Source organism: Oncorhynchus keta, chromosome 1, assembly GCF_023373465.1.
Source record: "Oncorhynchus keta strain PuntledgeMale-10-30-2019 chromosome 1, Oket_V2, whole genome shotgun sequence".
Taxonomy (NCBI): Eukaryota; Metazoa; Chordata; class Actinopteri; order Salmoniformes; family Salmonidae; genus Oncorhynchus; species Oncorhynchus keta.
Window position 1 is genome coordinate 55,875,637 of NC_068421.1, and position 24,609 is coordinate 55,900,245.

The 24,609-nt window shown below is 43.4% G+C and overlaps 2 protein-coding genes across 4 annotated transcripts in view; both read left to right on the forward strand.

Annotated features, from left to right (window-relative positions):
- The first annotated feature begins 40 nt into the window (after nt 1-40).
- On the forward strand, nt 41-3,608 carry ndufa7 (NADH:ubiquinone oxidoreductase subunit A7). The gene is made up of 4 exons (XM_035777663.2): nt 41-203; nt 450-499; nt 680-814; nt 3,382-3,608. Exons 1-4 carry the CDS (start codon nt 153-155, stop codon nt 3,470-3,472), a joined length of 327 nt encoding a protein of 108 aa, XP_035633556.1. The 5' UTR covers nt 41-152; the 3' UTR covers nt 3,473-3,608.
- A 4,045-nt stretch (nt 3,609-7,653) lies between these two features.
- Nucleotides 7,654-24,609, forward strand: part of LOC118388510 (low-density lipoprotein receptor-related protein 8-like) — a 30,337-nt gene continuing 13,381 nt past the window's right edge. The window contains exons 1-9 of one of the 3 annotated variants that reach the window (XM_035777685.2): nt 7,654-7,848; nt 9,191-9,322; nt 9,767-9,883; nt 10,815-11,186; nt 12,022-12,141; nt 12,450-12,575; nt 19,919-20,090; nt 20,233-20,448; nt 21,082-21,200. In XM_035777685.2, the coding sequence (XP_035633578.1) occupies nt 7,788-7,848; nt 9,191-9,322; nt 9,767-9,883; nt 10,815-11,186; nt 12,022-12,141; nt 12,450-12,575; nt 19,919-20,090; nt 20,233-20,448; nt 21,082-21,200 (1,435 nt within the window). In that variant the 5' untranslated portion in view covers nt 7,654-7,787. The remainder of the gene's footprint in view (nt 7,849-9,190; nt 9,323-9,766; nt 9,884-10,814; nt 11,187-12,021; nt 12,142-12,449; nt 12,576-19,918; nt 20,091-20,232; nt 20,449-21,081; nt 21,201-24,609) is intronic. The other 2 variants (XM_035777676.2, XM_035777693.2) reach the window with 2 other exon arrangements.

The window sequence follows — 24,609 nt, forward strand, 5'->3', positions numbered from 1 at the left end:
TCTGTATCTAAGTGGCATGAAAAGAGTGTGTCCCGATTTCACAAACCGGTACTTGATGTATCACTCCAGAACGGTAGGTGTCAGTAATCTAACAACATGGACTGCCTGTCGTGAAAAGGAAAATAAGAAGTATTTTGCCCTTGACAACAACAATGGCGACTGCTACAAGAATTATCCAAAGGCTCAGAAATATTTTATCCGGGGTAAGCCATATAGCTCTTCACAGTGTGTATTTGGTGCAAGTTGTTATTAATTTAACGTTCGCTAACTTATTTCTAGGTCCCCAACGTTACACGTTTGAAGAGTTTATTAAAGCCTGTACAACTTGCTAAGGACGTTATCTAGCTTGTTAGCTACTTTAGTTGGCTAACGAACATTGCATGTTGGCAATATAAGACTCTTTGAAAAGCAAGTTGTTACTTTTAATTTACCTGATCAAATGTACACAGCATGATCTGCAAGCAAAGCTCCAGTTGCGCTATGGTGAGATTGCGAAGAGGTAAGTGGCAAGTCATGCATGTCTTGAATGTTTGCTAACTAAGAATCCATTTAGGCAGGAAGTTTTCTACAGGTTTTGCATGACAAGTACGGATGGTGTTTGCACTGTAGTGTTTGTACTTATGGAATAGGCCTACACTTTGTAAATGCCACACAATCTTAGTTTCAATCTTTTGTGCAGGACCCAACCACCCCCCAAACTTCCAGTTGGTCCCAGTCACAAGTTTGCCTTCAATTACTATAATGGCAGAGATGGGCGTAGAGAGTCTGCACCAGCCACCGTCGTGATGTCCAGTCAAAAGGCCCTCGCTGCTGGGTGAGTGGGACATAAAGTCTGACAGAGTCTATGGCTTAAAGGCTGAGTGGGACAAAGGCTATGGCAGTACATTACATTTTGGGATTCCATCCTCCTCTGGCTAGTCGGGTGGAGGTTGAGAGTGTATATGACTGTTTTACTGTTTGTCCTCCCTCCTATTGCCATAGGTACACCTTCCTGAAAACAATGGCACAATACTTTGAAACCTCTGCCAGTTCATGTTCTAAGACACACTCCAGTCTCCTTTTCATTTGATTTACTTAACAAAAGGCACATCTCAATAGGTGGTCCAGGTATGACAAGGGGCCTTTCCTCTATTGTTCCCACAAGCAAGTGGGGAGGCAGATGAGAGTAAACCCATCAGACCAACTCCTTGAAACTTCAAGAGTTGGCCATTCTAGTTGTGTCAACAAAATAAAAATCGTCATTTTTTAACGCTAAAATGATTCGTAATGCCGGGCATACACAATACGATTTTTGCCACGAATTTGCCAAGTTTTTGCTGTCACAGACACATTTTTGGGGTGAAATCCTATGAACTTGGGCCAGGATCAGTACATCGGGACTCATGTAGTTTGAGCGGGTGAAGGACGCACTGATGGCTGTTCTGTTCTCCAGACCCCAGTTGCATGTCTTGATAATGTTGTGAAATTTTGGTTGTGCATCTTGTAGTATGACCAGTGCTAAGACTCGTTTGGGCAAGGACTACTGCCAATAGGCATGTGAGACCAAAACAATATTGGCGAAGAGGAAAGCAGCAACAGCAACAACAAGCACCATGTGGACCGAGGTGATGGTAGACACATTGGTGGAGAGAACGCCGTTGCCTTTTCAATATTAAAAGTTTTATATTACCTCCAATTCCCTTTGTCGAATAGAAAGTTCATATTGTCCACATCTGCCCAACCATTTGCGGGTCCATATTCTGCCCCTCTGTTTCTTTTTTTATGTTTTTGCACATAAAGAATGTACACACTAATTAAGCAGCTCGCTGTTTGATTGTCAGCATTTTTTTCCTACGACAACAAGAGAAACGCAGGGCAGGATAAACTAGGGAATCATCAACCTGGGGTTGAGGATGGACGGAATTAAGGATTTGGGACAAGGAAATCTGGAAATGTGAGCTAGTCCAAGTTGTTAAAGGCATAATCCACCCCCAGGAATAGACATCATCAAGTTGATGAAAGCCTATGTTCCATCTGTGGGTAAAATAGAAGTTAAGTCATGGTGACCTTTTTTTTTAAGTGGTCCGTCTGAAATCAGGTAATCGTGTAAGTAAGGCATCATAGCTATAGTGTGTTATACCCCATCACATTTCATAACGCTTTTAAACCAATGACTTGCACTCCAAATCATCAAATCAGCCAATAGATGGTATGGGCATACATCCGTCTATATTTTCGTGAAAAAGTAAATATTTTTGTCCAAATGTTCTAAAAGTAGTCAGATCCTTCAAACGTCTCTCGTCTCCTTGCTAGCAGACTCGCAGGCCAATTGCCATAGCAACCACACTGACTCAAACTATAGAGCTAGAAATGCGATCTCTGCCAACTTCAACTTGGTGTAACTCCTAAATTGATAGTGCAGTTTGTTTTGAGTTATTTTACACATAGCTACCTACTTCACATGCTGATATTGACTTTGGTTTTAGTTTTTGTAGAGCCCTGCACAGGCATGATTTTTTTTTTGCCCAAGCTCTACCCATGCTGATTGCTTCTGCCAAATTTAAGGCCTGGTCCTACCAGAAACCCGAAATCAGAAATAACATTTAGTATATCCATTAGCTACTCCTGTCTGTCGCGTGCTCTGCGTAGCCATAGCACCGGCTCTGCTTGGGTTGCTCTGCTCAATGAAGACATATGAGAAAGCAGTTACTTTTCGTAACTCAAGGAACATTATTATTGTCCGTGAAATATATTTTGCAAGGTTGAAGCTCCAAGTGTCTGCAGGCAGCCAGGTGTTCTAGATAGCTACCTTGCTAACCAGCTTGTCTGTCTGTAGAGAGAGCTTTGCATTGTGGGTTTTGTCGTCGACTTGAGGTCAAATATTTCCATAATTTTCACATGTTGCTTCCTACATTATTATTATTATAACGAAATGCACACAAACACAATATTATATTACAATATTATAACGAAATGCACACAAACGCAACATATAATTCTCACATATTTGCATTATATAACTGTAAATCATAAGAATTTCTGGTTTTGAGTGGATTATCGCTTTAGATTTTAGAAGATTTTAGATTTTTGGTGTAGTGTATGCTCAGTAGAGGTCTGCAATGGACTGATTTCATTCATCCGGCCATTCGCACCCGCAGCTTTTCATACCGCACCCGCCCACACCCGCTACCTTTCTGCCCGACTTCCACCCTCTACCGCAAGAACTGGTCCCGTAATCGCAGTCCCGTAATGTTATTTTAGAAGTATGTGGCTCAGCGCTTTAAAATGTTTTAAACTTTTTTGGCGTATATGTGTTTTGTGAGGGCTGCATTATATTTATTTTACCATCTTCTAAATAATGTACCAACATAGTGATTAACTTATGCTTTCATTTTCTTACAGCCAAGCTCTAGAGGTGCCAGCAAAGCGTCCTGTCACACCTGGTAATGTTCCCAGGGAGCTCACACTGTCTACAGACCAGCCATACCTCTGAACAACATCAACAAATGATTTTTCTCCTGACTTACTTTAGGCCTGACATTAGAGCACAATGTTGCTCTCCCTATTGTTCAAAACCTGTAAAATAGTGTGTCGGTGTTAATAAATAAATAATGTAATGTTTGAAGAAATGTTTTATTACCAATTATTCATAGAATTAGCATATTTTGTTTGCCAGTCAATCATAGTTGTGGGTACCTGATTAATATCCCCAAAGTAGTTCATCAACCAAGCCCCACTGCTTCTTGACACAATGGCCACTTAACCTGGAAGCCAGCCGCACCAATGTGTCGGAGGAAACAATGTGCACCTGGCGACCGTGTCACTGTGACGGCCCGCCACAAGAGTCGCTAGCGTGCGATGAGACAAGGACATACCTGCCGGCCAAACCCTCCCCTAATCCGGATGACGCTGGGCCAATTGTGCGCCGCCCCATGGGCCTCCTGGTCGCGGCCAGCTGTGACAGAGCCTGGACTCAAACCCAGAATCTCTAGTCGCACTGCGATGCAGTGCCTTAGACCACTGCACCACTTGGAGGCCCATCACAAAGTGCTTCTATAGAAACCCAGCCCAAAACCCCAAAAAGCAAGCAATCAATGCAGATGTAGAATGCAATGCTTAATTTTCATATTTCGTTTCCTCATTGCTCCTCGTGTTTTCGATGTCAAACACGGTGGGCGGGGTTTTGATAACGTGAGGCAGAAGAGGTTGCCTGATCTTGCTAGCTACGCTCAGACAGAAATACCGGTACTGTTCATTGCATCCACATTAATGTAAAAGTGTTTAGAAAACATTATATTCTTATTTACAATAAAATGACGTGTACATAGTGTCCCCCCCCCCTTTTTGTACAAAGTGCTGTAATTTCTAAATAGTTCACCTGATATGAACACAGACCTGTTTCATGTCTCCCTGTCATCCACAATGTGGCATCCAACCACCTTCTGCTTGATTGTCCACCCGTACGCCTTCTGCTTACCCCCTCCTCGCTCCCAGCCTTCCCAGTTGCCGTGACCACAGGAGGTCCTTCTGAACTCCCTTTTATCCTTGCCCAGTGCGCTAATGCAAGTTTGTCCCACCTTGTCCTCAGTGGCAGTTCCCCACTATCCACCTGCAATGCCTCAACAGGTGTCATCTTGAAGGCACCCACACACAATCTCAGGGCCCTTGACTGTATCCACCTCAGGCACTGTAGTGCAGTTTTGGCTGCCGATCCATTTATAAAGCACCCATAATCCAAAAATGACCTGATCAATGCCTGGTACATACAGCATACAATGTTTGTCTATCTGACCCCCAATCATATCCTGCCACTGCCCTAATGAGGGTCAGCACCTCCCTACACTTAATTTCAATATACTCAACATGTCTCTTCCACATAAGCCTCTCATCAAACCACATACCTTTTTTTGTTCTTGAATGACTTAAATAAATAAAAATAATATTTAAAGTCATGAACTCACTAAATATTTAAACTCACTACCTATATCCTGGCAGTATTGGAAGCCTAACCTCTTTAACCTTCCTCCTAGAAAACACCATGAAGCAGGACTTGGCCCCAGACATCCTAAACCCCCATGTTAGAGACCAATCTTCCACAACTCCCACAGCTTCTTGAATCTTCCTCATCGCATATTTCACATTCCCACCTCTCTTCCATACAGCCTCATCATTGTCATACAAGGCCACACCCACTCCCTGTCCCACCTCCTTAAATACTGTATATCATCAGGGTGAACAATACGGACTAACCACACTTCCCTGAGGAGTAGCATTGTCCACTTCAAACTGCTTTGATAATTCTGATCTAACAAGAAGTACATGATCCAGATATACAGACATCCCGCAATGCACTCAACTTGATCAACAAACCTTCCCTCCATGTGGTATAGTAAGCTTTCTCAATGTCAAAATACACAACACTCATCACATATTTGATTGTCAGGGCCCAGAACCTCCCCAGATTTCATTATGGGAATTAAAACCACCACTCAATATTACCTTCTTACCCCTACACGTTCTATCAAGATTTGCAGGGGTTATAGAAATGAACTAAAACAATGTTACCCCTGTTCCTACATATTTCTATTCCCACACATTCCAATTCCTGTATCTCCAATACTCTGTACCCCATTCCATCTTTAACGAACATAGCACAATACCCACCCCAACCCTCCATTCAATCACACCGTACCGAACTGAAACCTGGAATCAGCTCCAGTTGAGGTTTGAGCCATGACTCTTAGACACACACTACATCTGGCACTACATCCATGTCATATACAAACTTCTTAAATTCCTGCCTGATAGCTATTAAGTTTCTAGTGTTCCATTGAAGGGCGGCAGAAAAAAAACATACTAAATATGATGTTCTAATACTTTATTGAAGAATCTCTACTGTTGACTGAACAATCACCAACGAAGGGGCATAGACTTCTGTTCCGAATTTCGGCTTGCCTCACAAAAACATGTGTGCCCGACCAGCCGGAAAACCCCTCGCCGAAGTCTTAACCGAAAAAAAACATGTCGTAATATACAATGTATGCACAAACTCTGTCAAACTGTTTAGGCTGGGAAGTATGAGGACCCTTTAGACAGAAAATATGTCCAACGCGGCGGGAATATCTGTCTCCCCAAGTGGTACCGCAGCGCCAAGTCGAACTCCAAAAGGCTTCTTAACAGCTTCTACCCCCAAGCCATAAGACTCCTGAACAGCTAATCAAAGGGCTACCCAGACCCCTATTTTACGCTGCTGCTACTCTCTGTTTACGCTGCTGCTACTCTCTCGGATGACACCCATATGGTAAACCCCAGTCAGGGAGATAAATTTAGTGGAAACTTGCCCATTTGTTACACCTCTAATAAGACTGCAATTACCACCAGTTCCATGTTATTACACTGTAACTGAGTTATTACATCTAACTACTTGTTAGTTAATTACACTGTAATAAGGACCCCTTTAAATGAAATGTTGCCGAAAATCCTAACAAATCAGGTAAAGAGCACCATGTGATGCAGAAACATATGTGAGAACTCCTTCAAGAGTGTTGGAAAAGCATTCCAGGTGAAGCTGGTTGAGAGAATGCCAAGAGTGTGCAAAGCTGTCATCAAAGCAAAGGGTGGCTACTTTGAAGAATATAAAATATATTTTGATTAGTTCAAAGCTCTTTTGGTTACGACATGATTCCAAGTGTTATTTCATAGTTTTGATGTCTTCACTATTATTATACAATGTAGAAAATGCTAAAAATAAAGAAAAACCCTTGAATGAGTAGGTGTGTCCAAACTTTTGACTGGTACTGTATATACATATATTTGTGTTGTTGCTTAACAGGTGGGGCTCAAAACAGGAACGACAGGTCTGTTTTGTCAACGAACTCAATGTATTCCAAACACGGGTTGCAACCATGATCCCAATAATTTAGGTAGGCTAGTAAATTATTCACCCTTCTGGTATGTTCTATTGCGAACTACATGGGACTCGTTGTTAACCTACTGACAATTATTTATATATTTTTTTACTTATTAGGTCAAAGACTAAATTAATTGCAATACAAAGCCTGAAATATATTAGCATAACTAGCCTACAAAGAACCACGGTGGACCCAAGGTAAATTGAGAGGCTTTTTCTTCATAATAAAACGTGTCCCACCCAGTGCAACATGCCCACCTCTGCTCACTGGGGCGTGGTTTACGGAGCGCTCTCTGAAATAAACGCTCGTAACGCCGTATTCCAACAGATTGAGTGATCTGCACACAACCTGCACTATCCCGACTCACTAGATCCGCATTTAAAGTGGCAAATGCGCAATTAAAGGGGAATAACACTCAAGTCAAAATGTGTTTGTTTTCTTCCAGACCTAAACATGTTTTTCCTCTGATATGATTTAAGCATGGACTCAGAACCTCAAATTTCGTTGTTTCTCTATTAACAACTATTTTATAACCAGGGAAAATGAAACTGAGAACATAACGTGGGAAAACATAAAAAATAATTTGGGGAGAAAATTCACAGATTTATGTCAAGGACAGTTTCATAAACTGCGTTATTCTCCCTGAAGCAGGTCCTTGCTCCTTCACTGACCATTATATATTGGCTGGCCACGTTCGGCAATGCATGGCAGTGGCAAGCTATTTACGTTACTGCATGCGACTCAACACCAATAAAGGGTTTCAGCTTCACAGACGTGTTCAGTTCAGATTTCGAACACATCGCAACACAACCGTTTTTAACGCTGCTCGTCTTATTATCTCCCGCAACATTACGTCATTCGCATGCGCCTCTGCCTGCAGACAACGAAGGACAGAGCATGGGATATCCTTGTAGAATACTTCTTCTTACTCAGTTGCTAACCTTACATCATATTTGGGGTAAGATAAACTTGCCAGTTACATATTTGCACGTGTTTTATTGGTATTTGTCATTTTGCGTTAGGGGCTCGTGTAACGTTTCCTCGGCTTGTGTAAAGAGATGCACAATATTTCCATCGCCTGATTCGCAGCTGTCTTATGACGTGTAGCCCACATTTCTTACATATCTGCACTTGATAGTGCATGTTATGAAAATACTTGCTTTAAAATGTTTATTGAGTTGCTACTGCACCTTTGGGACTACCCCAAATCGAAGTAATTAATTCAAAGTTTCTGTAGACACTTTTCACATCTCTCTTGCTGTAAGAGTGGGTATAGCCAAAGCTCTCGAAAAACCTTCTCTATGCAGGGTTTTCAGCAGTTAGCTTCTCCCAAGGCTGGCTCCGTGTGAACTACAATTAATTATTAAGAAACTCTTAAGGATCGGCCCCTTTTTAAATGTACATTTTCGTCTAAAATGACACACCCAAATCTAACTGCCTGTAGCTCAGGCCCTGAAGCAAGGATATGCATTGTCTTTGTACCATTTGAAAGGAAACACTCTGACGTTTGTGGAAATGTGCAAGCAATATAGGATATAACACATTAGATCTGGTAAAAGATAATAGAAAGACAAAACCAACTGCTTTTTTTGTACCATCTTTGAAATGCAAGAGAAAGTCCATAATGCATTATTCCAGCCAACATGCCATTTAGATATTGGCCACTAGATGGCAGCAGTGTACGTGCAATGTTTTAGTCTGATCCAATGAACCATTGTATTTCTGTTCAAAATGTTGTATCAAGACTGCCCAAATGTGCCTAATTTGTTTGTTAATAACTTTTCATGTTCAAAACTGTGCACTCTCCTCATACAAAAGCATGGTGTTCTTTCACTGTAATAGCTACTGTAAATTGGACAGTGCGGTTAGATTAACAAGAATTTAAGCTTTCTGCCAATATCATATGTCTATGTCCTAGGAAATGTTCTTGTGACTTACAACCTCAAACACAGGGGTTTGGAGCATGCTAATTAGCACAGGTGGTCGCTTCTGTTTTCCGTAAACGAGCACTGTAAAATGGCCGTGTGAGAACACTAATCCTAACCCTATAAAGGTGTGTAGTAGTTTAACATTTTTGTTTTTTGAAAATGATTTATTGCTGATATCAAAGATCCGTCCCTTATGTTTCCAAAACCTTATCGCAAGCGATGCATGTTAACATTTAGAGCAAGCGTTGGGACTCTTAACCAAAGTCTCCAGAAAGAAGATACCTTAATCAATAATCGCTAAAGGTAGTTATCGTCTATGAATGGGCTTGGGTAGTTTATAAGAAAATTCCAAATTCATCTCTCCATTTGTAGGCATTATAGGGAACACCCTACCGACCTGTGAACAGTCCCAGTTCAAGTGCAGAAACGGGAAGTGCATTCCCGGCCTCTGGGTGTGTGACAGAGACAGAGACTGTGAGGATGGCAGTGATGAACTCCGCTGCAGTGAGTGACAGTGGAGGGGTTTTCCCTGGTCAAAGTCCAGTGGATCATAGAGAGGCTGAATTCCCCAGTACAGAGGGATGTACCTGTACTAACTTGAGAGGTTCCAGTAGCAGGGATGTCAGAGTCCAAAGTCTTTGATTTTGCTGATTTTCATACTTGGCCATATCAGTTGTGAAATTGGATCTGTTTGACCATACTGTAGTATGTACATCTGTGTTATCATTGTGTACTCTGGGTTGTGTTCACTAGACACCAAATATAAGAAAATTATCAAACGGGGAGCGACTGCTTGAACATGTCCTATAAGAAATGCTGTTTTTGCTACAGTGCACTATGAATATGATCCAGATCACATGTACGTAAAATGTATTGATATAAGGGATTAATTGCATATAACAATTTTGTCATTTGTGAAAAGAGAATTTCATTTTGGCTGTGTTTCAGGGGAGCAGACCTGCCCAGGGTTTCTGTGTAAAGATGGAGGCTGCGTTGCCCAGAGTGTTCTCTGTGACAACACTCCGGACTGCCGTGACGGCTCTGACGAGTTAGAAGACACCTGTGGTAAGAGCTATGGGAAAGATGATACCTGCCATGTGGGTTGGGCTCAAGTAACACATAGAACCAATTGCTCTGAGCGTCAGTGTGTGAAGTGCACATTTCTTTATCCATCCGATTTCCTCACAGCCTCTTTCATAATCCTAAACACAATGGGCCACATTCACTAAGCCTTTGCACAAATGCTAACTTTGCTTAAAGCGGCAATCAGCAGTTGAAGCAATAACAAATTTAACTCCCCACCCATTTCTGTAAAAAGTTGAGGGATAGGGATGCAAGGACTGACCATCCAGGATTTAAAATATATCGTTTTAACCATGTTTTGAGGCTATATAGGGTTTGTTTACATCTATTTTGTTTACAAACATTGGAGTGAATCTAGCTTATATTTTGGGGTATGACAGTTGAACAAAGGTCAGGAGGCATTTAAGTTATATTCTTCAATAACCAATGGGTACATTTATTTAATTCACTAGTCCAACAATGGATGAAGCAACTGCAGATTGCCCCTTTAAATTCCAGAGGGATTAAAGCATAACAGTAACCAGCAAATCCAGGTTTACAGAATAAAAAGACCTAAACAGCAATAAGTAAAGCTGAGCTGTGTTAGTACACCAATGACCGAATGTGTAAGGACAGTGTGCAATATGTATGTGGTCGTACGAGACGTGTAGAACATGTATGACTCTGGTAACGTACAATGTATGCATCATGTTATTGAGTGTGTAATGTACAGTCTTTTTATTTCTTAGACAATTTACCCCTTTAGGACATGTTTAAGGTTCATTCTATCCTAGTTTACTATAATAATAATAATAATAATAATAATAATAATAATAATAGGTGCAAACTTTGCGTTTAAAAGCTTAGGAATTATACCCCTTTATTGAAAGTACATGACCACTAATTCCTCTCTATGGGCTCTCACCTTTCCCAGGTTTGCGCCACTGTAAGAAGGATGAGTTTGCCTGCAGCAGTAGCCGATGTGTATCCCTCCGCTTCCGTTGTGATGGCACCGACGACTGTGGCGACGGCAGTGACGAGGCCTCCTGTCAGAACTGTACAGCCGACTTCTTCCTCTGTGAGAGGACAGGGAGCTGCGTTGCCAGGGCCAAGCTGTGCGACGGTCAGCCCGATTGCCCTGACGGGCAGGACGAGGGCGCTGGTGCTTGTCCCTCCGGCCAGCACCCTGCCCCTCACACCTGCTCAATCTCTGAGTTCAGTTGTGGGGACGGCCAGTGTATGCCTCACTCCTGGAGATGTGACCACTCGCCTGACTGTGCTGACGCGAGGGATGAGGATGACTGTGGTGAGAGAGAACGTTTGTCACTTTTTCACATTACATCTCGATCTTTAGGCAGAAAATGGAAGAGTATGGACTGAAACGCGGACCACTTGGACTTGTCTAATTTGAACACAACCATGCACGGCTGTTCTCATCTTTATAGACGAGTAGAGGGCAAAATAGCTTAACCTCTCAAGTTGTAGCCTACTTTAGGGCCCTATAAACTCTGTGATGTGGACAGAATCATGGAATCCAAACAGAATTAAACTATATTGAAAAATGTATTGGCCCTAAGAATGTAATGCTATTGATATTCTATAACTAAGGGCCTTTGAAATATCCAATAAATGTCGTTCCACTTCATGATTGTGTCCCACTTGTTGTTGATTCTTCACAAAATAATACAGTTTTATATCTTTATGTTTGAAGCCTGAAATGTGGCAAAAGGTTGCAAAGTTCAAGGGGGCCGAATACTTTCGCAAGGCACTGTATTTTGGATCTCTGCACTAAAACTAGCTTTGTTTCGTATCCTGTAATTGATTCCCTGATAGCCTATATAGTGTCACATTGTTTGGATAGGTAATGTCCCTTATCACAATAATATCTTTGTGTCTATGCCTTCTGTTTTGTTTGGCATGGTACACCATGTTTGGCTAAAATATTGACTTTTTTAAAGGCACACAGTATTGGTTGACTTATTTGAATGATGCAGGCACATTACGTAAGAAATGACAATGGGCGAATGTTCTCCAACTTGTTTCCGACTATGCTACAGAATGATTATGCAATGTTCCATTGAACTGTCTTGGTCCTGTATTCACTCTTCCCTGTCACTGACCCTGTATCTCTCTCTGTGTAGATCAGGATGAGTGTCTGGTGAACAATGGTGGCTGTTCTCACCTGTGTGTGGACCAGCCGATGGGCTTCCTCTGTGACTGCCCTGCTGGTATGAGGCTGGTGCATGACTCCCAGTGTGAGGGTGAGTGGCCTCTTTTGAGAGACATTGATAGGGCCAAGATTTTTATGGACTGTGTCATGCGAGACCAACAGTCGGTCCCAGGTCATGTGGTCAGGAAAACGAATAACCCAAGTCTTTGGTCACACCAGCACACTACAATGAATCTGTGATAATTGGTTGATTTGATGACTCAAATTACATTTATGGTAGATTCCAATTCAGAGTATGTGACAGAACACCAATGAAACGCAATGAGAGTGAAAAGTGAATGTTTTCCAGTCAGAAATATCCTCTTGAAATAATAAAGAAATACCCCCTTTTTTTCTCAGAAATTGACATGTGTCTCGACTCTGACGTCTGCAATCAGCTATGTGTACATGTCAACGGGACTTTCTCCTGCGACTGCCATGAGGGCTACCTGATGAGCCCAAGGACAGGGGAGTGTAAGGCTAAAGGTGAGGGAAAAATACAGCAAGTTACTGATAGCATATGTTTGCTCACAACGTTTGGAATTTTGTTCACACTGATATGATTGACGTGACTACTTTAAGTTCTGAGATAGTTGAAACATCAAATGGGTAGGGCAGATAACATTTTTTGACAAACTGGCACTTTTTGTTGGAAAATGTATTGTAAGAATATGAATAACAGAGTACACCCACACATACACACACACACAATGGTATGCTTTTTTTTCACCAGGATTTAGGTACATTAAATGTTCAAATATTTTCCTGTCACAATGTAAGCCAGCGCAATTCTTTATCAACCCACCCGCCCAAGGTGGGGGAATTTACACCACTTGACAGCTGTCTTTACCTGACATGATTTTCTATGAATGTCAATGATATACTACAAGTATCTCAACACAAACCTGACCTTCTAAATGTGTGCGGGATAGAGGCTTGAACAAGTTTTTTTTTGTTGAGCGAACAGCATTTTATTTTTGTGATCATCAGAGTAATTAATTAATGATATAGCTTTCTGTTGCTCTAATCTAGTGAATAGGAAGAATAATTACATATTTACAGCCAGTATTCGAATCCAAATGTATTCATGGGAAGGTTGCACCTCCGTCACTCGGCCGCATCACGCCATTGTTATGAACGTTCTAAAGACATCTCAGCCATAGTGACTCCCGAAAGTCGTGCCCAGTCATAACGGGGGCTGCTGATTGCTTTGTGTAAATTACACTATATTGTCTTGGTAATCTGATGATGTTGCTAAAGTAGGCAGATCATTTGTAGGAAGAAACTTTGTCATCATCATCATTATGATGTTGTCAAATTTACTTTAGACGGATAACAATGTCGCCATCCCTACTGCCCGATTTGTGGAATTTGCACCACTTGACAATTTCTATACAGGATTTTATATGAATGTCAATGACTTACAAGTATCTCAACACATACCTGACCTGCTGAATGTGTTCGGGACTGAGGGCTTGAGCAAACAGCTTTTTTGTTGTTGTGATCATCAGAGTAATTAATGATGGAGCTTTTCATTGCTCTAGTGCAGTGGTTCCCAAACTTTTATAGTCCCGTACCCCTTCAAACATTCAACCTCCAGCTGCGTACCCCCTCTAGCACCAGGGTCAGCACACTCTCAAATGTTGTTTTTTGCCATCATTGTAAGCCTGCCACACACACACTATACGCTACATGTATTAAGCATAAGAATGAGGGTGAGTTTTTGTCACAACCCGGCTCGTGGAAAGTAACAAAGAGCTCTTATAGGACCAGGCCACAAATAATAATAATCTATAATTGTCCTCTTTATTTAGTTATTTTACATATAAAACATTATTTGGTCATCGAAAATTGTGAATAACTCACCAGAGGTTAATGAGAAGGGTGTGTTTGAAAGGATGCACATAACTCTGCAACGTCGGGTTGTATTGGAGAGAGTCTGTCTTAAATAATTTTCCACACACAGTCTGTGCCTGTATTTAGTTTTCATGCTAGTGAGGGCAGAGAATCCACTCGCACATCGGTATGTGGTTTCAAAGGGCAATAGTGTCTTAATAGCACGGTTTGCCAAGGCAGGATACTCTGAGATTTGTCAGTGGCTTCTGTTTAAATACAATTTTCACTGAACCTCTTGTTGCAATTCCAATGAGGCTCTCTTGTTCAGATATCGGTAAGTGGACTGGAGGCAGGGCAAGAAAGGGATAATGAATCCAGTTGTTTGTGTCATTTGTTTCGGGAAAGTACCTGTGTAATTGCGCACCCAACTCAGGTGCTTCACTATATCACAAGTTCATTTGCACACAAAAAATTATGTATGATTATACAATGTTGGAAAAACCTGTGTGTTGTCCTTGTTAATGAAGACAACTTCTTAATCCTAGCCTAAATTTTGTACTGTAAATTGAATATAGTTGCAGAGTCCCTGTAATCCTAGATTCAGATCATTCAGGCGAGGAAAACATCACCCAGATAGGCCAGTCATGTGAGAAACTCGTCATCATGCAAGCAGTCAGACAAGTGAAAATGATGAACTTGATTGAACTTCTCTCAATTTAAAGTCTCAATACTTTGCCCCTTGATAACCAGCACACTTCTGTATGTTTTAAAAGCGTTACATGGTCGCTGCCCATATCATTAGAGTGCAGAAACACATGAGAGTTCAGGGGCCTTGCTTTAACAAAGTTAAACATTTTCACTAGTGTCCAAAACGTCTTTCAAGCTGTCAGGCATTCCCTTGGCAGCAAGAGCTGCTTGCACGCGCGTTACTACTCCACTCTCTCCCTGTCATGGCTTTTGCACCATCAGTACAGATACCAACATGAGCAGCAGCTACGTTTGGCCACATACGGACTGTTAGTGGAATTCAAATCAAATCAAACTTTATTCGTCACATGCGCCGAATACAAGAAGTGTAGACTTTACCTTGAAATGCTTACATACAAGCCCTTAACCAACAGTGCAGTTCAATAATAAGAAAATATTTACCAAGTAGACTAAAATAAAAAGTAGTAATAAAAAGTAACACAATAACAATAACGAGGCTATATACATGGGGCACCGGTACTGAGTCAGTGTGCGGGAGTATAGGCTAGTTGAGGTAATCTGTACATGTAGGTGGGGGTGACGTGACTATCCATAGGTAACAAACAAACAGCGAGTAGCAGCAGTGTACAAAAGGGAGGGGTGGTGAATGTAAATGATCCTGTGGCGATTTTATGAATTGTTTAGCAGTCTTATAGCTTGGGGGTAGAAGCTGTCGAGAAGCATTTTTGTCCTAGACTTGGCGCTCCGGCACCACTTGCCGTGCGGTAGCAGAGTAAACGGTCTATAACCTGGGTGACTGGAGTCTCTGAAAATGTTATGGTGCTTTCCTCTGACACTGCCTATTATATAGGTCCTGGATGGCAGGAAGCTTGGCCCCAGTGATGTACTGGGTCGTTCTCACTACCCTCTGTTAGCACATTACGGTCAGATGCCGAGCAGTTGCCTTAAATCAAATCAAATTGTATTTGTCACATACACATGGTTAGCAGATGTTAATGCGAGTGTAGCGAAATGCTTGTGCTTCTAGTTCCGACATTGCAGTAATAACCAACGAGTAATCTAGCTAACAATTCCAAAACTACTACCTCATACACATAAGTGTAAAGGGATAAAGAATATGTACATAAAGATATATGAATGAGTGATGGTACAGAGCGGCCGGCATAGGCAAGATGCAGTAGATGGTATCGAGTACAGTATATACATATGAGATGAGTATGTAAACAAAGTGGCATAGTTTAAAGTGGCTAGTGATACATGTATTACATAAAGATGCAGTAGATGATATAGAGTACAGTATATACGTATACATATGAGATAAATAATGTAGGGTATGTAAACATTATATTAAGTAGCATTGTTTAAGGTGGCTAGTGATATATTTTACATCAATTCCCATTTTTAAAGTGGCTGGAGATGAGTCAGTGTCACGTTCTTTCAAAATCGAACCCAGAAGCAGACCAGGACAAGGAGAGTAGGAAGAAGGTGAGTATTTATTTACAAGTGAATGTGAATGGGTAGATATATCCAGGTGGCGTAGCGGGCAGCGGTGGTGAGTTGATGGGAGTAAATAGGTGGATCCAATGGGGTAGCGGAATCCGACGACGACCAGGCGGGAATGGGGTAAATGATCAGGGTGAGTAACTGAAGACAGAACAAACGGAGGGAAGTTTAAGGCAAGAAATACGTTAAAAAACAACAAAACAAATTCTATCCAACTTGAGGCTGATACTATGGCACAACATACTGTTCATGGCTAACGATCCGGCAGGGAATGGATGTCAGGTCCGGGCTTATGAAGAGGAGAGATGATGATCAGGACCAGGTGTGCAGATAGCTGATGGGATACAGGTGCGGGTAATCAGAACTCCCAACTGGCTACATTGCCCGGCAACCAGACAGGGTGCGTTCCAGGACGCTGGAAAAAACACTCCAGGACAGAACACAGGCAAAAAACAGACTCAGGAAATGGGATTCGTGACAGTCAGTGTGTTGGCAGCAGCCACTCAATGTTAGTGGTGGCCGTTTAACAGTCTGATGGCCTTGAGATAGAAGCTGTTTTTCAGTCTCTCGGTCCCAGATTTTATGCACCTGTACTGCCTTCTGGACGATAGCGGGGTGAACAGGCAGTGGCTCGGGTGGTTGTTGTCCTTGATGATCTTTATGGCCTTCCTGTGACATCGGGTGGTGTAGGTGTCCTGGAGGGCAGGTAGTTTGCCCCCGGTGATGCGTTGTGCAGACCTCTACCCTCTGGAGAGCCTTACGGTTGTGGGCGGAGCAGTTGCCGTACCAGGCGGTGATACAGCCCACCAGGATGCTGTCGATTGTGCATCTGTAGAAGTTTGTGAGTGCTTTTGGTGACAAGCCGAATTTCTTCAGCCTCCTGAGGTTGAAGAGGCGCTGCTGCGCCTTCTTCACGATGCTGTCTGTGTGGGTGGACCAATTCAGTTTGTCTGTGATGTGTACGCCGAGGAACTTAAAACTTACTACCCTCTCCACTACTGTTCCATCGATGTTGATAGGGGGGTGTTCCCTCTGCTGTTTCCTGAAATCCACAATCACCTCCTTAGTTTTGTTGACGTTGAGTGTGAGGTTATTTTCCTGACACCACACTCCGAGGGCCCTCACCTCCTCCCTGTAGGCCGTCTCGTCGTTGTTGGTAATCAAGCCTACCACTGTTGTGGCCACGCAGTCGTGGGTGAACAGGGAGTACAGGAGAGGGCTCAGAACGCACCCTTGTGGGGCCCCAGTGTTGAGGATCAGCGGGGGTGGAGATGTTGTTACCTACACTCACCACCTGGGGGCTGTGGTTGAGATTGCATCGTCTGTGGACCTATTTGGGCGGTAAGCAAATTGGAGTGGGTCTAGGGTGTCAGGTAGGGTGGAGGTGATATGGTCCTTGACTAGTCTCTCAAAGCACTTCATGATGACAGAAGTGAGTGCTACGGGGCGGTAGTCGCTTAGCTCAGTTACCTTAGCTTTCTTGGGAACAGGAACAATGGTGGCCCTCTTGAAGCATGTGGGAACAGCAGACTGGTATAGGGATTGATTGAATATGTCCGTAAACACACCAGCCAGCTGGTCTGCGCATGCTCTGAGGGCGCGGCTGGGGATGCCGTCTGGGTCTGCAGCCTTGCGAGGGTTAACACATTTAAATGTTTTACTCACCTCGGCTGCAGTGAAGGAGAGTCCACATGTTTTGGTTGCTGGCTGTGTCAGTGGCACTGTATTGTCCTCAAAGCGGGCAAAAAAAGTTATTTAGTCTGCCTGGGAGCAAGGCATCCTGGTCCGTGACTGGGCTGGTTTTCTTTTTGTAATCCGTGATTGACTGTAGACCCTGCCACATACCTCTTGTGTCTGAGCCGTTGAATTGCAATTCTACTTTGTCTCTATACTGACGCTTAGCTTGTTTGATTGCCTTGCGGAGGGAATAGCTACACTGTTTGTAACGTCCGGTTGCATACCAGGTGGTGATGCAACCGGTCAGGATGCTTTCGATTGTGCAGCTGTAGAACCTTTTGAGGATCTGGGGACCCATTCCAAATCTTTTCAGTCTCCTGAGGGGGAAAAGGTTTTGTCATGCCCTCTTCACGACTGTCTTGGTATGTTTGGACCATGATAGTTCGTTAGTGATGTGGACACCAAGGAACTCGAAACTCTCGACCTGCTCCACTACAGCCCAGTCGATGTTAATGGGGGCTTGTTCGGCCTGCCTTTTCCCGTCGTTCACGATCGGCTCCTTTGTCTTGCACACATTGTGGGAGAGGTTATTGTCCTGACACCACTGCCAGTTCTCTGACCTCCCTATGGGCTGTTTCATCGTTGTCTGCCTACCACTGTTGTGTTGTCAGCAAACTTAATGATGGTGTTTGGCCACGCAGTCGTGGGTGAAAAGGGAATACAGGAGGGGACTAAGTACACACCCCTGAGGGGTTCCAGTGTTAAGGATCAGCGTGGCAGACATGTTGCCTACTCTTACCACCTGGGAGCAGCCCGTCAGGAAGTCCAGAATCCTGTTGCAGAGGGAAGTGTTTAGTCCCAGAGTCCTTAGCTTAGTGATGAGCTTTGTGGGCACTATGTGTTGAATGCTGAGCTGTAGTCAATGAACAGCATTCTCACATAGGTGTTCCTTTTGTCCAGCTGGGAAAGGGCAGTATGGAGTGCGAATTGAGATTGGATCTGTTGGGGCGTTATGCGAATTGGAGTGGGTCTAGGGTGTCCTGGAGGATGCTGTTGATGTGAGCCATGATCAGCCTTTCAAAGCACTTCTTGGCTACCAACGTGAGTGCCACGGGGCGGTAATAATTTCGGCAGGTTACCTTCACTTCCCTGGGCACAGGGACTATGGGGGTCTGCTTGAAACATGTAGGTATTACAGCCTCGGTCAGGGAGAGGTTGAAAATGTCAGTGAAGACACTTGACAGTTGGTCCGTGCATGCTTTGAGTACACGTCCTGGTAATCCGTCTGGCCCAGTGGTTTTGTGAATGTTGGCTACCGAGAGCGTTATCAGACAGTCATCCAGAAGAGCTGTTGCTCTCGTGCATGTTTCAGTGTTGCTTGCCTCGAAGCGAGCATAAAAGGCATTTAGCTCGTCTGGTAGGCTTGCATCACTGGGCAGCTCCCTAGTTTTCAAATCCTGCCACATCCGTTGAGCGTCAGAGCCGGTGTAGTAGGATTCAATCTTAATCCTGTATTGACACTTTGCTTGTTTGATGTTTCGGGCATTGCGGGATAGAAGGATTTCTTATAAGCGTCCGGATTAGTCTCTTACTCCTTGAAAGCGGTAGCTCAAGCCTTTAGCTCGATGCGGATGTTGCCTGTTATCCATTGCTTCTGGTTGGGATATGTACGTACAGTCACTGGGGACGACGTCATCGATGCACTTATTGGGTCACTGTTCGGTACCTTTTTAAACAGAAGCAAACGAAACAGGGAGGGACCTATCTGAATTTGTCCAATATAAATATTGTTGCAAAACATTCGGTTTGGGCTAATGATTACACCCCTCTTTCTCTTTGCTAATGATGCCAGTGTGCGTTCAGTCTTCAGTCTGTTGCATGTAGAGTATCCTAACCTTAGGCCCTGCATTACTGAAGGTGTGACATTGGAAATTCAAATTGATTAAGCTAATAAACAAAAGTGATATTGGAAAGGGCAGGATACATTTTTTCGTTTGATGTGCATATCTGTTTACTTTCATCACTATTGCCCTTTCCGTCATTGTGCTTGTTGATGTATTTTTGTTAGTCCTGAGTGTCTGGGACTGATTTGAGTGTACTCGCAGGAGACGTGGCTCAGCTGGTGTTGAGCAGTTCTGAGGGGGTGCGCCAGGTCAACACTGCCGGTATGGAGTACAGGGAGATGGCTGCTCACTTACTGGGACCAGGGCCAATTGCTGCCCTGACTGCAAACCGCACTGTCTACTGGGCAAGGCCAGGACAAGGCTCCATCTACAGGTACACATCTCAGAGAGTTAAACACTTTCTGAATCTGGCCCTTGTTAATATCAATATGAATGTTGACCACAGTTCTTTTGCACTGTGAAATGGTACTAGATGTTAGTTCCCATACATTTGATTTGTACTGCGTGCCCTTTAGGATCTCCATGGATGGGAAGCCCCTGGAGCCTGTCCTGCTGTTGAAAGGCCATGGTGCTGTCCTGGGTCTGGCTGTGGACTGGATCCATGAGCTTCTCTACTGGACCAACGCTGATACTCACTCCATCGATGTGGCCCGTCTGGACGTCTCTGCACAACGCCTCCTGATAGGAGGGTTGGCCATGCCCACTGGAGTGGCTGTGGAACCCTTGTTGGGGTAGGCTGGATTGGAAGTTCTCAATATTAGTCGTGGAGACCTATTGTATGCACCGAGGTCATTGTGCTTTAATAAAAAATATTTTAAAAACTCAACTGAGCGTTGGACTAGTAACCGGAAGGTTGCGAGTTCAAACCCCCGAGCTGACAAGGTACAAATCTGTCGTTCTGCCCCTGAACAGGCAGTTAACCCACTGTTCCCAGGCTGTCATTGAAAATAAGAATGTGTTCTTAACTGACTTGCCTGGTTAAATAAAGGTAAAATAAAAAAATGAAAATTAAAACTACATAATCAAATTCTAAATATTAGATATATATATTTGTTTTTACTATGAAGAAATATATGTTTTTTTAAGATGTATTCTCAATTTCAATAAGGGTTTTCAATCTCAAACATGGCCTCCTATTTAAAAAAAATTATAATAAAAAATGAAATCTTATCAGTTCACTGTACCCAAAATGTAAATTACTAGGCCTTTGTAATTTGTGCTCAGTCTCCAGCTTGCACAGAGTTTCATAGGGTTTAGATCAACACTAATTTAGATGGTTCAAAGTCTGTCTTGAATGCCCCCAGTAGAGATGTGGATGTCAAAGCCGGATCCAATGTAGTCATGGAGAGCTCCTGTTTCCCCAGGTTCTTGTTCTGGGCAGAAGGTGGCAGCTCCCCCAGGATCGAGCGTGCTGGCCTGGATGGAGAAGGCAGGCTGCCACTAATCACCTCAGCCATATGGAACCCAGTCGCCATTTCTCTGGGTATGTTTGGCTGTTCTTCTATACATGTGTATTACACCAAACTGGTTTTATATTTCTTGGAGAGTAAGTGTTTTTTATTTTTTTTATTTCACCTTTATTTAACCAGGTAGGCTAGTTGAGAACAGGTTCTCATTTACAACTGTGACCTGGCCAAGATAAAGCATAGCAGTGTGAACAGACAACAACACAGAGTTACACATGGAGTAAACAATAAACAAGTCAATAACACAGTAGAAGAAAAGGGGGAAAAAGAGTCTATATACATTGTGTGCAAAAGGCATGAGGTAGGCGAATAATTACAATTTAGCAGATTAACACTGGAGGGATAAATGATCAGATGGTCATGTGCAGGTAGAGATACTGGTGTGCAAAAGAGCATAAAAGTAAATAAATAAAAACAGTATGTGGATGAGGTAGGTAAATTGGGTGGGTTATTTACCGATGGACTATGTACAGCTGCAGCGATCAGTTAGCTGCTCAGATAGCAGATGTTTAAAGTTGGTGAGGGAGATAAGTCTCCAACTTCAGTGATTTTTGCAATTCGTTCCAGTCACAGGCAGCAGAGAACTGGAAGGAAAGGCTGCCAAATGAGGTGTTTGCTTTAGGGATGATCAGAGAGATACACCTGCTGGAGCGCGTGCTACGGGTGTGTGTTGCCATCGTGACCTGTGAACTGAGATAAGGCGGAGCTTTACCTAGCATGGACTTGTAGATGACCTGGAGCCAGTGGGTCTGGCACCGAATATGTAGCGAGGGCCAGCTGACTAGAGCATACAGGTCGCAGTGGTGGGTGGTATAAGGTGTTTTAGTAACACAACGGATGGCACTGTGATAAACTGCATCCAGTTTGCTGAGTAGAGTATTGGAAGCTATTTTGTAGATGACATCGCCGAAGTCGAGGATCGGTAGGATAGTCAGTTTTACTAGGGTAAGTTTGGCGGCGTGAGTGAAGGAGGCTTTGTTGCGAAATAGAAAGCCAACTCGAGCTTTGATTTTAGATTGGAGATGTTTGATATGAGTATGGAAGGAGAGTTTACAGTCTAGCCAGACACCTAGGTACTTATAGATGTCCACATATTCTAGGTCGGAACCATCCAGGGTGGTGATGCTAGTCGGGCATGCGGGTGCAGGCAGCGAATGGTTGAAAAGCATGCATTTGGTTTTACTAGCGTTTAAGAGCAGTTGGAGGCCACGGAAGGAGTGTTGTATGGCATTGAAGCTCGTTTGGAGGTTAGATAGCACAGTGTCCAAGGAAGGGCCAGAAGTATACAGAATGGTGTTGTCTGCGTAGAAGTGGATCAGGGAATCGCCCGCAGCAAGAGCAACATCATTGATATATACAGAGAAAAGAGTCGTCCCGAGAATTGAACCCTGTGGCACCCCCATAGAGACTGCCAGAGGACCGGACAACATGCCCTCCGATTTGACACACTGAACTCTGTCTGCAAAATAGTTGTTGAACCAGGCAAGGCAGTCATTAGAAAAACCGAGGCTACTGAGTCTGCCGATAAGAATATGGTGATTGACAGTCGAAAGCCTTGGCCAGATCGATGAAGACGGCTGCACAGTACTGTCTTTTATCGATGGCGGTTATGATATCGTTTAGTACCTTGAGAGTGGCTGAGGTGCACCTGTGACCAGCTCAGAAACCAGATTGCACAGAGGAGAAGGTACGGTGGGATTCGAGATGGTCAGTGATCTGTTTGTTGACTTGGCTTTCGAAGACCTTAGATAGGCAGGGCAGGATGGATATAGATCTGTAACAGTTTGATATGGATTTATGGATTTATCGGTGGTGACAGTGTTTCCTAGCTTCAGTGCAGTGGGCAGCTGGGAGGAGGTGCTCTTGTTCTCCATGGACTTTACAGTGTCCCAGAACTTTTTGGAGTTAGAGCTACAGGATGCAAATGTCTGTTTGAGAAAGCTGGCCTTTGCTTTCCTGACTGACTGCGTGTATTGGTTCATGACTTCCCTGAACAGTTTCATATCGCGGGGACTATTCGATGCTATTGCAGTCCACCACAGGATGTTTTTGTGCTGGTCGAGGGCAGTCAGGTCTGGAGTGAACCAAGGGCTATATCTGTTCTTAGTTCTGCATTTTTTGAAGGAGCATGCTTATCTAAGATGGTGAGGAAGTTACTTTTAAAGAATGACCAGGCATCCTCAACTGACGGGATAATGTCAATATCCTTCCAGGATACCCGGGCCAGGTCGATTAGAAAGGCCTGCTCGCAGAAGTGTTTTAGGGAGCTTTTGACTGTTATGAGGGGTGGTCGTTTGACAGCGGACCCGTAGCTGATACAGGCAATGAGGTAGTGATCGCTGAGATCCTGATTGAAGACAGCAGAGGTGTATTTGGAGAGCCAGTTGGTCAGGATAACGTCTATGAGGGTGCCCATGTTTACAGATTTAGGGTTGTACCTGGTGGGTTCCTTAATGATTTGGGTGAGATTGAGGGCATCTAGCTTAGATTGTAGGACTACTGGGGTGTTAAGCATATCCCAGTTTAGGTCACCTAACAGAACAAACTCTGAAGCTAGATGGGGGGCGATCAATTCACAGATGGTGTCCAGGGCACAGCTGGGAGCTGAGGGGGGTCGGTGGCAGGCGGCAACAGTGAGAGACTTATTTCTGGAAAGATTCATTTTTAAAATTAGAAGTTAGAACTGTTTGGGTATGGAAAGTATGACATTACTTTACAGGCTATCTCTGCAGTAGACTGCAACTCCTCCCTCTTTGGCAGTTCTATCGTGACGGAAAATATTATAGTTGGGTATGGAAATCTCAGAATTTTTGGTGGCTTTCCTAAGTCAGGATTTAGACACAGCAAGGACATCAGGGTTGGCAGAGTGTGCTAAAGCAGTGAGTAAAACAAACTTAGGGAGGAGGCTTCTGATGTTGACATGCATGAAACCAAGGCTTTTTCGATCACAGAAGTCAACAAATGAGGGTGCCTGGGGACATGCAGTTGTGAGCTAGCTGTGAGCTAACTGCAAGCTACCTAGCTAGCTGTGAAGATCAGAAGTAGTGGTCCAGGGTATTACGGCAGGAATCCGGCGTTGTTGTGTAGAGACAGTCCGATACTGGTAGACTAGCGAGTATTATCCAGGCTAAAAACAGGGCTGGTATCTGTGCAGAAGGTAAAAGCCGCTAGCAGTGGCTAACAATGACTAAATAGCTTGCAGCTAATTAGCTGGTTAGCTTCTGGAGGTTCTTGAATGTGTTCTAAAATGAAAAATAATAGCGATTCCGCATCACATTGGGTGAGGCAGGTTACCGGAAGGTATAATCGAATTAAAAATCGAAAAGAGATTTGAAAATAAAATGTAAATATATATTACAAAAAATACGAAAAATACAAAAGTACACGAGAGGAAAAAACACGTTTTCACTGCTACGCCATCTTTGG

Bases quoted from the DNA above. Each gene is read 5' to 3' on its own strand.
- ndufa7 (XM_035777663.2), top strand. From the start codon at position 153: ATGGCGACTGCTACAAGAATTATCCAAAGGCTCAGAAATATTTTATCC. The intron at 500-679 runs GTAAGTGGCAAG...TCTTTTGTGCAG, and splicing joins TATGGTGAGATTGCGAAGAG to GACCCAACCACCCCCCAAAC. The intron at 815-3,381 runs GTGAGTGGGACA...ATTTTCTTACAG, and splicing joins CAAAAGGCCCTCGCTGCTGG to CCAAGCTCTAGAGGTGCCAG.